This window comes from Clinocottus analis, unplaced genomic scaffold, assembly GCF_023055335.1.
Source record: "Clinocottus analis isolate CAN_PGR_092001 unplaced genomic scaffold, fCliAna1.0.p SCAF_17, whole genome shotgun sequence".
Taxonomy (NCBI): domain Eukaryota; kingdom Metazoa; phylum Chordata; class Actinopteri; order Perciformes; family Cottidae; genus Clinocottus; species Clinocottus analis.
Genome location: NW_027175898.1, coordinates 13,145,193 through 13,161,195, shown reverse-complemented (window position 1 = coordinate 13,161,195; position 16,003 = coordinate 13,145,193). Strand labels below are relative to the sequence as shown.

The window sequence follows — 16,003 nt, the reverse complement described above, 5'->3', positions numbered from 1 at the left end:
CACCTTGACAGCACAAACGCAGAGCGTTAAAAGGTTGTTTTTTTTCCTTTTAATGCCTTTCCACTTCCGCTTACTTTCCGATGATTGACAGATCCAACATCCAATCACGGCCCCTGAACTACAAAAAAAAAATAACCCACGACCATGTGATTGGATCCTCTTGGAGGCAGGTATCCACCTAAAAGGTTAAAGCCAGGGCAACAAACTCCCCACCAATCAAACACGGAAAGAAGAAGACGAAGAAAACAGTGGTAGCACAGAACTATAACATACATTCAACGAGAAAGATACAAATAACCTCAGAAACGTTTTGTAACAGTTACGGGAAACAGGCGAAAATACATTCAGCTACAAGCATGTCTAAAAAGAAGGACACGGTTAAAGGTGAGACTGCGTCTTTCGGTGGTTTTGATGTTCGTCGCTGAGTTTCATTTCATTTCACTCAGTCAAACGTGACGCCAGTTAGCTCCCTTGCTAGCGAGCTAATGTTGTGGCGAATGTAACAGCCTGCATCACTTCTGCGTTGTAACCTTAAAGGCCTACGTTTAATAAAACCATGCATGTATTTGACCCTTTTTCTACCTTTTCAGGTGGCGCTCCTTCACTTAGAATTCGAGAAAACTCCAGACTTATGCGCACACACGTGAGTATGAGTCAAGTAGGCTGAAACTTGTGCTGTGTTATTCTTATTGTGGCATAACCGGTCTTTCCGTGTGGTTAGTGACATGCCACCAATTATATCTCTGCAAGAAGGCCCATATGCCATCTTATTTTCACAACAATCAGATCAAAGATCTCTGTAATGCTGTAACACTGCATAACGTGTAACAGAAGCTCAGGGGACATCGAGTCTAAACTTTACAACATCAATATTACCTCCCAGTTCCTTTGGTAACTGCTATAGATAACAGCCAACACGTGTATGATTGCAGGTCATATTGAGTTTATTGTAGTTATCAGTTAAGACTATTGCATAAATGGGATTGGATAAATGGTTCAGTGTACATAATGTTAGAAAATACAGATGAATGTCCGTTTCAAATTCTGAGATCTTCCAATTGCGGCATTTTATTTTAAGTCCAAAGTAACCCAAATAATGAATTGTCAAAAAATGTGGACTAATGTATGACTTGATTTTAGCTCGGATTACAAAGTAATTAAGGTCCCAGAGGTTAACTTGTCTCAAAGTTAAAATAGCAATCAAGCTCATGTTGCAACTGCTGTGGATAACAACCCAAAAATCTAACTTACACACGCAGCAGATGACTGAAAGGTTAAATATGTTACTTATAGCAGTACATTACTCATAGCAGTACATTACTTATAGCATTATGTAGTTAATAAAAAATTGTAGTTAAAAAATTTCTCCTTGGAGATTAATAAAGTACTTTTCATTCAGTACTTTTCAATTTCATTCATTTCATAATTTTGCAATTGTGTGACTACAGCTCAGACACGTTAATATATGTATTTCAAGTCTCCGGTCTTTTCTCTTTCACAGGAATCTATGGTAGATTTCATAAATGGACGTCATTCTGGAGGCTCTATCATGGACGTCTTTGCCTCTGGATTATTAGGTAAGGTTACAGGTTGATTTTCTAAGTGACAGTGGAGATCAAACACACGCAGTATAAGTGGATGTACAAGTACATTTAGTTTATTTTACTTTTCCGAGACGTTGACTGTTAGACAGGCTGATGGCAGGAAACACACTTTTACTGACTTCTCGGTCAGTTCCTGAGTCATCTTGGGAATCCCATTGTCCGTGACTATATTGTTTTACATCTGCATCAGCAAGGAGAGGGGATCTTGCTGGCGTGTCCTTAAAATCGTTCTGTGCCCCTCAACCCCAGCAGGTTACCCAGCAAGTAGACCGACTCTTCTTGAATGGTTGATAAATCTGCTGGTCTTGTCAGGGTACTTCTGCTACGATTCTTGAACTTGATTGCAATGCGACGCTTCCACCAAATAGCTCATTACAAATACAATTTTTTTTAAGTTTTGGTAACATAAGATGCATATGCTGATTAGTGATTCGGCTTTAGCTCGGTTTTCCCCTTTCAAATCAATGGTTTATTAATGACCACCTGACCAAGATCGTTGTTGGCTGATTACAGAAAAATGCATGGCGGTGAAAGAAGTGTGAGACCCTGAAGGAGAGCTTGTATCAGGGCAAATCTCATAGCTGCTAACCCTTTCACCCTTCTCTTCTTCTTTGGCTCGTCATTGGTTTTATAGCTACAAAAGGTAGTGCTACTCCATCTCTCCTAGGTAATTACATATCGTACTTTATTGTCGTGAGTCAAGTATCAGTACCAAAGTGAGCCTACCACACCCTTGTAATTGGTCTTGTCGGTAAACTGAGGATTACATCCCATTTAATATTTAACTGCTCTCTACTGTTCATCTGTTTCTCTTGAGCTGTTTGCAAAGGGTTATGGGTAGCCTTACTGGGCTCCAGACTGCGAATTAAAATTAGTTTTTTTTGTGAGTTGAAGATGATCATTATCACTGGTGCCCTACGCACACGGGGCAGGTTGTACGTGGCGGAGTTGAACCTAACAAAACAATTCATTCAGCACTTGCTTTGAAAATAAGTATTCTTGTAGCTTATTGTTTTTTTTTTTTAAAAGAAAAGAAAGGGAGGCGGTTGCTGGTGAAGAAGAGATGATGAGCGTTTTGTAGACATACTGAGGATGAAAGGGCAGACAGGCAGAGAGAGACCAACTTGCCCAGTGAAGTAATTTTTATTGATGTTTTGAGTATGAAATTGTACGTTATTTGAAGTCAGAAGATGGAGGCAGAAGGGTTAGATGGCACTAAAATAAATGATTTGTCTTTTGTCTCCCAGGTTTAGATTTTTTAAGGACCTTTGAAGGTGAACTGGAGGATGACATCATTTATTCTGATGACGACAACGACTATAATAATAACGATGAAGATGATCATCACTTTTATGCACAAAATGCTTCTTGCAAGTCTTTAGAACCACACCCACGAATAAAACAACTCACGGACGAGGTATTACACTTCTGTTTCTCTTCTTTGAAAGTGAAACCAAGGAGTTCACTGTATTATTCATCTCTAGTTTGTAGAATGATACAACGTTCTGACTCACCTTTTTTTTAGGAGGCTGATAAACATGCAAAGGAACTGATAGAAGAAGAGGAACGGCGTAAGGAGAAAACTGAGAAGAACAAGCGTAAGAAATTGGTCAGTGTCATAATTATCAGGATTTTAATCATTTTGTTTAAGTGTTTGTTTTTTTGACAGCGGCTCAAAGCATATTCTGTCTTTTCTGTTGCAGCGTAAAAAAGAAAAGAAACGGTTAGAAAAGGAGAGCGCAGTAAAAGACATTTTACCTGTAAGACTTGTTTTATTCATCTTGCTGTGAATTACAACAAATACACATTTAGCCTAAAGATAAAATCCAGACCGTAAAAACGTTTCAAAACATTCTTTTTGTCATTTCAGGAGGAAGAAAAAAGGAAGTCAGATTCATCAGAAATTCAGGAAGAAAATCCTGTTATTGAAAATATTGCAGAAGCAAATGATTCACCTGAATCTGAGAAAACACAAAGTGGAACAAAGGCGGCTGGATGTGATGAGAACATTGCTAATAATAAAGAAGAAACTCCTGCGGAGATTAATACAACCCAAAATGGGGAGCAAAAGGTTTGTGGAGATGTTTCCATTTCAGTTTGTCATCTTGTGGCGCAATACTTTTCAAATGTGAATCCTATGATTATTTTTAAGGTGGTGCAGACAGGCGGAGGAGTTAAACCGGTCATGACTTTACTATCGGATTAGCTCAATGAGAGTTAAACAATTTTACAAAACGTTTTTTTTTCACTCGAGTGAAGGGAGCTCAGATTTTGGTCCTGGTTGCTTGATCAGCCATGTTTTTTTTTTTAAATAAAAAAGTATTAAAATAAGTCCTCTTTAACATGTTTTGTGAAAACGGCTCAAGATTTTAAACATTTGTCTGTTTTGGGATGTTTATCGTCACCTTTTGGGTTTCATTATTTTCTGCAGGATTTGGATTTAAATGATTCATATGCTTCAACAAAATTGGTGGCGCGTAACGAGAGACCCGCGAGAGAAAGAAAAAAGAAGAAAACTAAATTACTGGAGGTTCTGCAGTCCAAGGAGGAAAAGCCAAAAGTTGTGGAGGAAGCTGAAGTTCAAAAGAAGGAGGAAGAGAAACATGAACCCAATAAAGAGGTAAGAAGAAGGAGGACATTTAAGTATTTGCATTTCTTAAGCCATACGCTCATCCATTTATGGACGTCTAACATTCCTTTCTTCTTAAGTTTATTTATGATTTCCTTCAGTCACTTGGAAAAATGGAAATGGATAAAGGAAGGTTTTATATTATCAGCCTGGGAAACATTTTTCCTATAACTGTCTCACTCTTGAATTAGATTTGTTAAAGTACCTTTTTATTATACCGTCAAATAATAACTTATTGGGCCCTAAAACCATCATAAGTTGATATTCGACAAAAAGCTACATGCAAATGTGTGGTTTCCTGTAGTGCTTGGCATACTTCACAGACTAACTAACTTTTACAGAAAATCATGGACCCCGCTTTGGAAGAGTTGGCCAAAAGAAGCAGAGTGCGAGCTGGTGAGTTCTATTTCACATTAACGTCACTTTGAGACTTGGACAAAAACCAAATGAAGCACTGAAACAGGCACGACCTCGCTCTTCCTTCCAGGTATGGGAAATCAATTGGCGGCCTCCGGACAGTACGAGATGGCCGTGAAATGCTTCACCGATGCTATTAAATACAACCCAAAGGAATTTAAGTAAGCATGTGGAATTGACTCCAGACCTCATGTTCCCACACAGAAGCAGTAACTCATATTTACCAAGAATTACCATGACTCTGTTTCAGGTTATTTGGAAATCGGTCCCTGTGTTATGAAAGAATGCAGCAGTATGAAAACGCTCTCAGCGACGCTGATCTAGCGCTCTCCATGGAGCCTAACTGGATTAAAGGTTTATTTAGGAAAGGCAAAGCTCTCTGTGGGCTCAAGGTAAATCACTGCTCCTGTGTCCAGTTAACTCTGCTTACACTGTGATCCTTCTCCTTACTGTAGGTTTCTCTTTTCATGTATAGCATCTTTTTTTTTCATGTTGCAACTGGCTCGAAAAGTTCACTAAAGTGGCAACAACTGCAGTACAAATATAATATAAAGGTGTGAGATTGTTAATAAATTATTTAGTTTATAAGTAACTGTTTTTTTCTTTTTATAGTAGTGACAAATTCACAGTCTATGATGTTACTTCCCAAATGCTTAACTAACTTTTTTTTTAATAGTTTTTCAATAAATACATTAGAAAGAAATCTGATTTATCCTTCACTTCTTCCCCAGAGGTACTACGAGGCCTCGCTGATCTATAAGGAAGTGTTGGAGCTGGAAAGTTCGAGCGCTGAAGCAACGCATGAGCTGAAACGAGCCCAGACCTTGCACCTCATGGTAGGAGAAGCTCGTGTCTAGAGTTTACAAGGCAAATAAACATGGCACGCAAATACAAATAGACATTTTGCATGTTTGCTCTGAATGGCAATAAATGGCGACGTCAGGAAAAGCTCCATCGCACACTTAATGATACAGGATAGATGAGTAATATGGGATAAGACCGAGTGGTCACCCACTTCTGGAGCTCAGGAGGATGAATTTGTTCGTCCATTGTAGGAAATGGGATTCACGTGGGCGCAGAGCTCGGAGGCCTTGAAATCTCACTCCACGCTGGAGCAAGCCGTCGAGGCTCTGTTTGGTGAGGAACGTCATCAGAGTCCTGGAGGTAAACGTCCTCAAAATGTTCCTCAGATTTGTGACCTGTGTCTTCAGTGATGATCAGTTATTTGAACTGTTTAAAAAAATATTAATAATAATGTTGTTGGCTCTCTTCAGGTGCCAGTTATGACGACACAGACCAACCAGCGGTGCAGGAAGAAAACATCGACGCAGGAGAGTGGACGGTCCTACAAACAAGTCGTCCCAGAATGCAGCAGGTCAAAGAGTTCGACGATTTTTTCCAAAGCAGATCGAAATCACAGTCTCCGACGCCTCGTTCAAAGAATTCTGTGAAACCGTAAGACATGTTTATCAGTTGTTTTTTTTACAGAAATATGTTCTGTAATGTATGATTAGTGCAACATGATTTTGAAATAGTTAAATCTCTTCTGTTTTGTGTAAAGGGACAACATGTTCTCCGTGTGGGTTGGATCTTTGGGTCCTGCTGTCACCTACTCGACACTTCACGAGGTCTTCAGCAGGTAAAATACCGCAATCCCATCTCATTCACACCTCCGCGCTTGTTCTTGTTTGAGGATGACGTTCGGCCTTTTGGCTGAATCGGATGTGAGTTTAGTTTCACAAGAGATGCAGAAGAAGAATGGATTATTCTCATTTTAGTATTTCATTTAGTTTCCAAAAATTATTTCGGATAGAAAAATCCCATTATGCATAAGCTGAATTATTGAAGATTTTGACCACCAGAAAGCTTGAATGTGTCGACTCTGAGCTTGTTATTTATTTATTGCTGCTCAGGTGGCGTGTTGACTGTATCAGCATTATTGACTCTGAGCTGTGAAGCAAATCGCCCCACAGGAATGTTAAAGACCTCGTGTGACCTTTTGAGAGACCTTTTTTCTCTCAGAGCCGGGACGGTCCACAGCATCAAGATGCTGCTGGAGCAGCAGTGTGCCTTCGTGAACTACACCCGAAAAGAGGACAGTGACCGAGCCATCCAGTGCATCCATGTATGTTTACTTTCACTGAGATTTGCATATTAAATATTTTAGCCATTAGCTGATGTGACAATTTTGAGCCACTTACGGCTGCTGAAATCGTTAAATAAGCTTTTGTCATGATGTGTTTTATAATATTCTGTAAATAATAATCTCCATGAGAGTGTGATTGCCTGGGGGAAAGGCACATTGTCGTTCATTTATCAGAAGCATCATGTTTATTACATCTAACTTTGACCTCAATCTTCAGCTGGAGCCACAAAATGAAGACAATGATTTTATATTTGCCGGCAAATGTAAAATGTTCCTTTTTGAAAGTAAATCTGAAAATATTTTAGGGTGTCTGTATTCACAATTTGGCATGTTGTAGAGCAGGAGGTTGGCAGTTTGGAGAAACCTATTCTTTGATTTGTGTGTCATTAAAACAGTGACTGACAACCGCATCTCTTTAACTCTGTAAAGTCATTCATAGTTTGTCGTCTGTCTGCTTCTTTAAAACAGTTATTTTCACTCCGACGTAAATCTTATCAGTTTGTTTCTGTTGCTAATGTTCTGCTCCGCGCTGTGGCTCTTCGGCTGAGCTCTACTTGGCTACAGATGTTAAATGTCTGTTTCCTCTCCAGGGGATGGTGGTAGAGGGCGCTCCACTCACGGTGCGATATCCCAGTAAAGTCGGCACAGGATTCGGCATGTCCAGGTCAGTGCTCTCTCACCCCTTTTCACGCCTCGGGTAATAGTTATTTTCACTTTGCTAAGTGTAATGAGACGGGAGAAATCTAGATTTCAGTCGTATATTGTTTTACAGGTTTAAAATTAAGGATGTGAGGACGTTTTTTAAATGTATAATTAGTAGTATGGGATTGTGTCTTGGTTTGTATAAGTTATTCTGCTCATTTGTTTCCATTATTTAGAGGTGAAAAGGAACGGTGTCATGTATTTTAAACTTTGACACGCGTCCCTAGACTTGACTTTGTTTTCCCGTTGCAGCCTGTACAAGAAGGAGTGCTTTTTCTGGAGGACCACGGGCTGCACAAGGCAGGACTGCACCTTCCGACATGTCCCAGAGCACAAGAACCTTGACAAGGACAAATTCACCAGTAGACTGGGAAGTATAAACATGTAGGAAATCAGAAATAAAAAAGCATGCATAGTTTCATTTTTGACATTGGGAAGAAATACAAATTGTCTTTTGATTCTGTTGTATTTTTGGAAATGTCTGCACCATGATGGCCCACCATTGTTGTACAAATATAAAGGACGCATCATACTACTGCTATTTAGTAATAATCCATGTGCATTGTACTTTGAGCATTCCTTTGCGAAAGGATTTTGTCAGGGATTATTTTTGATTCTCTAATCTATTTGAAGATTGTGTTGAAGATCATTTATTATTTTGCTTTTGTTTTAAAGATAATCTAACAGGTTTTGTCAGTCACCTCTAGGTGGCGCCGTTACCTTTTATCCCTCAAGTTTGGGGTTGCAAATGATTCTGCTTTCATTTTAAAGGCTGTGGTTAATGAGTAGAATTGCTATGGGCAGATTTAATGTGCCACGTTTAATTTTGAAACTACTCTGTAAATCTATATCTGGGCCGGTTTGAGTTCAGTGGTTATGTTTATGTTTAAAATGTGTAATGTTATGTCTGTTGGAGGATAATATTTAAGTGTCATGATGTTTGGACACAAACTGTCATACAAATAAGTGCCTTTGAGTAGCACTGTGGCTGCAGTTGATCATGGGTCAGCCCAGAGGGAATAAAAGCCTCAACTTTAAGAGTGTTAATGTCTTGCCATATATTAATATACACGGTACAAGACCAAAGACTTGGTGCAGGTGGAACAGTATAGATGGGCCTGGATATGACTCGCAAAGAATACTAAAGTCAGCCGCATGATAAACTGCACAAGGCTAAAGCATGTAAAGTAGGATATCACTATGAGGTCAGAGGAAGCCCACCACTAAAGCATCTCCACATTAATCCCTGCAGCAGCTCTGTGTCCTTGAGCAAGAAGCCCTCGTCTAAAGTCAGCCTCAGTTTGACTAAAGTGCCAGCTAAACGCCTGAAAAGTAACTTTCGTCCCTGAGATTTTATCTAAAGCGAGGTTCTTCTAAGCCTAAAATGCCTCCCTTCAATCTCCCAGACGGCGTCTCTTCTCACGTTAATGTGGGTGGGATTTGTGTAGATCCCTCTACCCTGAAGCACAGCAGGTTTGTTATTTGACTCAGGCGAGTTCAAGGTCACTTTTCTGACCCCTAAGTTATGTAATGTTTTGGGTGTGAATTACAAAATGTTCCCTAAGAGCTGAATAATAACTTTATAAATAAAAAAAAGAGGCAGAAGCAGTGGAAAGAAAAGCATTAGGCTGTGGAATAGTGCTTAGTCGTGACCTTACAGGCGGAGCAGCTGTACTGGTGGGCATTAATTGGCTGATGGTGGCATACCTCACAAAGCCCTCCTGATCTGTGTGAGATTTGAGAGCATGAAAGGCCTGTAATACTAATAACATGAACTCTGGTTGAACCCATAAGCAGGGGGACATTACCAACTTGCAAAATGGGTCTATATTTAATCGTATTGGTTGGCTTTGCTCCCGCTAGGAACCTGTTAAGATGCAGATAAAGACCGATAAGAGGTTAGCGTTCGACATCCCGGACAAAGCCGATCCCTTACTTAACCAACGCAAACATTGGCAAGATTAAGTGCATCTTGTTAAAAGGCTGTGTGGTTTGTGGAGCTTTCAACAGATTTCTCTTCCCTCTCAACAGAAGGGAGAGAGAAAGGAGAACAAGGAAAACACAGTAACAGACGTGACATGTTGCTCTCCCACTCCTTTTTGATGTATGGCTATGCAGCAAAATCTCCCTCTAGAGAAGTTTTGAGTCGGCGTAATTGAGTGCATTGCTTTTAGCGCAGGGATACGTAATCTAATTTTTATTCTAATTCTTTGGTTTCTCCCCGCTGGTAACTAAACTATTGATGTGACATGAGGGAGTATAGCTGACTCACGCTGTATATCAACCGTCTGATTTGTTTCTTAGGAAGCCAAAATAAATGCTCCACTGCAGCTTTGCAGCCGCTCGAACTTCATAACCTTCCCAGCAGGGCCGCTGCCGTTTGCTTGTCCTCCTTTTTTTTCTTCTTCTTTTTTTTTTTTTTAAAGGAATGCAACTACAAACACATCAGTGTGGGTATTGTAGAGCAACAAAGCTATCCTTTTTTATTTTGCTTTCCTTACAACAAATGCTTGCAGGAGGAGTTTTTAATAACCGTTAAAGGTTATTTATCAATTCTGCTTCTTGAGCATGAGCAACAGTTATGGGTTTATTTCACCAGATACTTTTCTGCCTGTACGCTTTTGTGTGTGCTCTTGTCTCTAGTTTAAAAAGTGGTTTTATCAATGTAAATCCTACAGTTTATAGGGGTATTACTTATTGCTGTTAATGTAAAAACAAGACGATTTAGCATTTTTTTGTGTGTGTTGGAATCTTTTCCCTCAACTTAAACTTAAATTATTAATGAATATTTACAGTTATAGAGCAAATAACTTTAAGAAGTGTTTTTGTAGTCTGTCAACACTAAAAGTATCTTCTTTTTCAACATAGCATTAACAGTTTATCATCACAGCTTCCAGCAGAAATCCTGACTTTTCCTTAATATAATAAAACATTTAAAGAATTGAGATGTGCTTGGAAATTCTGACGAATTAAAAAAAAAAAGCCAGGATGACCAATAATTTAATTTAAAAAAGTGACCGTCCTATTTATTCTGAAATGTTAATGTATAACTGGACCAAACTATTGCGTCTGCAGATGGAAACGAGTGAGCTTAAACTCAAGATGTTGTTGTGGGAGCCTCTCTCAATGGGGAGGCATCTGCTTCACTGCAGTGTCTTCCCTTTGCTGGATCCCTTTGTTGCTCTGTGAAATGAATACAGTAATTGTCACAATGAGAAATTGACCTTCCCTTTTTAATCTAGACAGAGGCCCCCTTAACAAGTTAAAATAGAGCAAACCCAATTAGGGAATTGATTGCTTGCTTTCATTTTCCTCATTTGCATCAGGGTCATATAGGGGAGATAAATTCATGTCTAGTCTTTTGTCCACACTGTCATTCCTGGTTGTGGAGCATCTCTGGCAAAGAAATTAACTGAAGGAAAGTCTTTTGTCTCCCGGTGATGGAGTCATCTCTGATAATCTGCTGTTAAACACCTCCAGGATGAAAGACCTTCAGGAGATTAATGCTAACTACTTTACGGAAATAGATGTGTTCACGTTCCCAAGATAATTTGATGCATCATTCTGCACTGCTGTGCTTTACAGTCTTATTAAAGTTGTATTCCAGGTTTTGAATGTGGTTATGTTAACCGGTTTCTTTTTGATGAAAAACTCGGTGTGAAATGTTCTCGCTGTCAACAAATCCCTCCATGAAAAGTCCCAAATCAACAGTTCATTCGTTCCTATGACTTCTTTCTAACTCCTACAGCTTCCTACAAAATATGTTAATCTTTCATTATACTTTCATTTCAAAAAGCTGAGCACTGTAGTTTTCAGTAAACACAAATGGAAGTAAATAACACACATGTGGGGGACTATTTTCAGCTGTGGATGAATACACATTTGGTGCACTGAGTATTTACGAAGCGTGCGTCAAAATAATCAGTGGCCATGTTGAGAGGATTTAGAGAGAATACTAGCCGGCTCCTCGTCTCAAGCTCGCAGCCGGGACGACAATAGTTAAAATCTTCAACCTAACTGTCAGTGACCAGGTTGCATTGTGGGTAATGTAGGCTCTGGATTTTGACAAGGAACAAAAATGTGGGGAATAGTAAAAAAAAAAAGATATTTCTGGTTATAAAAATTAAAAAAAGAGTTGTTGTGAAGTTGACTGCAGTTCTCTCTCATCATTGGATGTGTGTTGCCAAGCGCAGCTTTGTGACTTGTGTGTGTTAATAGTTTTTGACAACATTGGCGGTGTGTCGCAGAGGAATAAGATATTTCTGGCTCTGGGTACACAAACGATACTTGTTAGATCAGTTGATTGTTGATTTTAGTCTTTTCGTGGGATTTTTTTGACAAATAAAATATCACCAGATTTATCCTGTAAAACCTTTTAACATAAAGGTCAGCAGTTAATATGATTACAAACACTGGTATGGTCCTTGTAACATCCTTGTTTTCATGTTCAATAAAACGGTCTGCATCCATAATGTACACTCCTGTTTTTTTTTTTTTTTAAATAAATTATTAAAGGATGCAGGTTTTAATGTGTAGCTGTGCACTTTTATGTCCCCCGACAGACTGTAAGGTGACAGGGAGGATAACGGCATTGACTCCCTTTGTCGCCTTCCCTGATGAATGACAGTTTAAAGGTTGAATCTCGCTCCTCTTTCATCTCCTTCAGACGTGCACAGGCACACATCCGAAGTCTTGTTACTTCATTTTGCTCTTTGCCTCTCTGATCGATTTGAGAAATGGCCTGTTTGGGACCAAAGTGTTATTAACATGATTAGAGGCTTGTAAACATTAAAAAAAGAAAAGAAAGGCCGTTGGCTTTCCTCAAGGCACCACTAAACACAGCGTGATGCGAAGCCGGGCATGCCCCAACCTGTGTTTCCTTCAAGTATTTACGTGGCTTAATGGGCCAAGAAATATGTGGCCTCTGCGTTGTAATCATTAAAACCTCCAGTCAGGTTGTATTTCATCCTGCTATTGACCTACGTATCTGGAGGCAACATGTTCAAGGGCATGAAAAATGTCACGGCCTCGTAAATCCTCTCATTGTTGCCTCAAGGAGTTTGACTTCCAATAATTGATGCCCACTTCCATACATCACCGGTGTCCATTCCTGCTGAACTCCTAATGCTCAATCTCACTCGGGCCTCTTTCTCACATTGTCCGCTGACGTTTTGTGACCATTTTTCAAAAAAATATATATAACCCCCACAACACCAAACTAAATAATGTCACCATTAATCTGCAGGTTATTCCTTGGACTGTAATTTATAACGGGAGACACTTGTAATAAAGCCTCGCCCTCCAGGCTTTCAGCACAGAGTGAGCTTCCTCTTAAAATTAAACCTGCTTCCTTTAATACAGATAATGCTGAGTGGCAGGCGGGCTCAGTTCAAGTCTTAGGTGTTCATGAATAGACGTGGTAAATATAATTCACCGCCAATCGTTTGTCACTCGCCGCGACCGCGTCACTGTATTCAAACTTGTCCTCGTTACAGAACACGTTTGCGGCGGCACAGCTTTATTGTTCAAACACCTTGTGTACGAGTGAGACGAGGCAAACAAGGCAGTTTGCTTTGTAGTGTTTACCACCCATTTAGGAAGCACTGAGGAGGCTGTTTATCTCTTTTTCTGGTTACAGAGGCCGCGCAGCAACCAGGATGTCTGGGACGATTTAAGACTTCCTCCTGCTCGCCTTCTTGCCCCCCCCGACCCCCTCGTTTGAAAATGCTGCAGAGAGGATCCATCTATTCCTCCCGTTGTAATGAACCTCCCTGGGGGCCTGGGCGAACCATGTGAAGACGCCATAGTACCAGAGCGATTCATTACCTCGGAAATGTGAGCTTTTGTTCCGTTTTCAGCAGAGCCCCATTAATCTTGGGCTGCCTCCTGGCATGCAGGCCAGGTACCGTTAGGTAATTACAGTTAATCATCATTCAGACGTGTACATGGACCGCGGGCTCCTCGGTGGCTTCCAGAGGCAAATATACGCTCTTGTTTACCCCCTTCCTACACTGTACAAGTTTCCCAGTTGCACCACAAAGAAGCCTCTTTTCTTTCTCTTTTTTTTTTTTGTCCCGGTAACTGAACCGCAAGCGTTTTTTTTGTAATCGTGTCCAAGAAGATTTGGCTCCCGTTGTGCAGCAGCCTCTCCTGCACAAACAAGTAAACATCCCAGCGCCGCCTCCCCCCCCAAACATTTACACTATCCAGCTGTCCATGTTGCACGGTTACTGAAGCCTACTGTTCACCTGCCGTTCATGATTGCCATTAATGGACGGATTACAAGACGGATGATTTTCAGGAGCAACAAGCAGAAGCACACCATCTGTATGACGGCGGAGTAACACGCAGAGACGGATAACTTCATCGCCCAGGGTTTCCTGCTGAAAACATGGAGGGCTTTTAGATGTTTGGAGCTAAAACAATAGATCATTATTTAAACTGAACGACAAAGAATTCATCTGGAACAGTTATGAGCGGTTTTAAGTAATGGATGGATTTTCATGAAATGATGTACAGCCACTTAGTCCCCAGAGGATAAATCTTACCGAATTGATCCTCTGACTTTTCATCTGCCATCATCTTGTTAAAACTTGAATTTGTATTTGGTTCATGAACAAATATTTGCACTTTCCCATCAGCCTCAGCTAAGTGAATTAGCATATGTTAGCATACAAACTTGCTAAATTAAAATGGTTAAACATTAGCATGGCAGCATTTGGTGAATTAGTCTGTTAGCATGCTGATGTTAGCATTTAGCTCAAAGTAAGAACAGCAAGCTGTAGGTTCTTAGTCTTGTTTCAAGCAAAAATGCAAACAAATTAAATAATTCCTGCTTCTTAAAAGAGACTATTTGCTCATAGTTCGGAATATTTGAAGTAAATGAACATTTCTTTTAGCCACCTAAAAGCAAGGCTCATCTAAAAAATTCAATATTTTCTGTTGTAAGAAGTTATATTTAGACTATTTTATGATCTTTATCTTGCCACCAGCCAGCCCTCTTCACTGGGGAATTAAAGCCGTATGTTCTCTTCAAAGTCAACAGACTCCTTTGACAAAAACTGTAATTTTTCCTTGAAGAACACAGGAGTTGTTCTACCGCTGCCTCCATCTGTTAGTTTGTGTTTTTGTGTGACATGTGCATGTGTGGTGAATAACGGGTATAAAGGTTCATGTTCCCCTCCAGTAAGGGCTGCAGACTGCAAGGTAAAGTTATGAAAAGAATCTAAATATTGCACTTAAACAGATTTTTTCCTGCAGGTGGTTCCAATATGTTTGCTGCTGTATAAGACATACACACATACACACAAGACATACAGACACATATACTGCGTTGCTTCTGTTCCCCAGAAATTTTTCTGATATTTTACTAACCGAAACCATTAAAATGTATGAAAACAATTAATTGCACTTATTGTTATATTCAAATCCATGTTAAATGTACAGGATAAGCTTAGCTGCTGGTTGATTTAGTTAAAAGTGTTATAATAGCCCAGATAGCATTATTATATAAATCTACAGGAAAATGAGATTTTCCTTCTGAGAATAATAAAGCGTTTCTTTTATCATTTATCGTTAATTATTCAGCATCTCTAAAATATTCAGTCAGTAAGACTGTTATGATTTGCCAAAAAGGAAAAATCTACTATATCGTCAATGTGTATTTTCCTTTTTGGTGGGAGGTAATACTACGTAAAGGTGGAGAGAAAGGTACTGCTCCAGGATGAAAGAGAAACCGAGCTATCCACTGTAAAAAAAAGACAAAGACCAGTTTGTGCACCAACTGCAACAGGAAATGTACCAGAATGTGTGTTTAAGGATCACAACTCTCATTTTAACGGTTCAATGTTGATGTAAAACTGTGGTTTACGACAGAAGCCTTTGCATATAGATTATAATTGTGTTGTTTACTGCTCTGAAGTCTTCAGGGGAACGTTTAACCTCAAACTGTGCTCCTTTACTTTTCTGCTGAGCTACGTCTTGGAAGAGAAACGTTGTTGTTCTTTATTACAACAAAACCCTTCAGCTGTGCAGTTCCCCACAAGACCATCCAGTCAGTCATCCATTCAACACCAGCACCGAGGGAAAACTGTGAAGACTGTTGATCAGCTCGCTGTTGCACATTCCTCTAAAGACCAGCCACAAGCTCTCGGGGTATTGATTAACATTTTAGATATGAGCAAAGAAGAGAATCAATGTGTGTCGCCCTATTAGCCAAACGTGCCCTTTGCGGTTCGCTGTTTGCAATTTGAAGGGAGATAATCCCAGCGCTTGAAGGCTGAAGCGGTAAATAAGATAGTTTTTAGTCTGGTTGACCTCCTTCAAGGAGAACAAAAGCAGGCTCAAACAAGACCGTGCTGTTGTTTGCTTTACTTGATAAAAAAAAAAAAAAGAAATACAAAAAAACAGAGATCGGAGTGACGGCGAAGTACGTTGAGGACGTTTGGGTCCCGTCTGTCGGAAATGAGGAATGAGTGAGGTTTGTTATCTGATGTCAGAGGAGAG

At 39.8% G+C, this 16,003-nt stretch overlaps 1 protein-coding gene across 1 annotated transcript; it reads left to right on the top strand.

Annotated features, from left to right (window-relative positions):
- Positions 1 to 180: 180 nt before the first annotated feature.
- LOC137787378 (uncharacterized) lies at positions 181 to 8,536 on the top strand. The gene is made up of 18 exons (XM_068579745.1): positions 181 to 384; positions 591 to 643; positions 1,502 to 1,577; positions 2,852 to 3,021; positions 3,130 to 3,213; positions 3,308 to 3,364; positions 3,475 to 3,675; positions 4,036 to 4,224; positions 4,575 to 4,629; positions 4,721 to 4,811; positions 4,901 to 5,042; positions 5,382 to 5,486; positions 5,706 to 5,814; positions 5,925 to 6,105; positions 6,212 to 6,289; positions 6,673 to 6,775; positions 7,387 to 7,460; positions 7,751 to 8,536. Exons 1-18 carry the CDS (start codon positions 357 to 359, stop codon positions 7,884 to 7,886), a joined length of 1,932 nt encoding a protein of 643 aa, XP_068435846.1. The 5' UTR covers positions 181 to 356; the 3' UTR covers positions 7,887 to 8,536.
- The last annotated feature ends 7,467 nt before the right edge of the window (positions 8,537 to 16,003 follow it).

Excerpts from the sequence above, each read along its gene's own strand:
- LOC137787378 (XM_068579745.1), top strand. The coding sequence starts at position 357 with ATGTCTAAAAAGAAGGACACGGTTAAAG. Across the intron at positions 1,578-2,851 it reads CTTTGCCTCTGGATTATTAG|GTTTAGATTTTTTAAGGACC; the intron begins GTAAGGTTACAG and ends TTTGTCTCCCAG. Across the intron at positions 6,290-6,672 it reads CTTCACGAGGTCTTCAGCAG|AGCCGGGACGGTCCACAGCA; the intron begins GTAAAATACCGC and ends TTTTTCTCTCAG.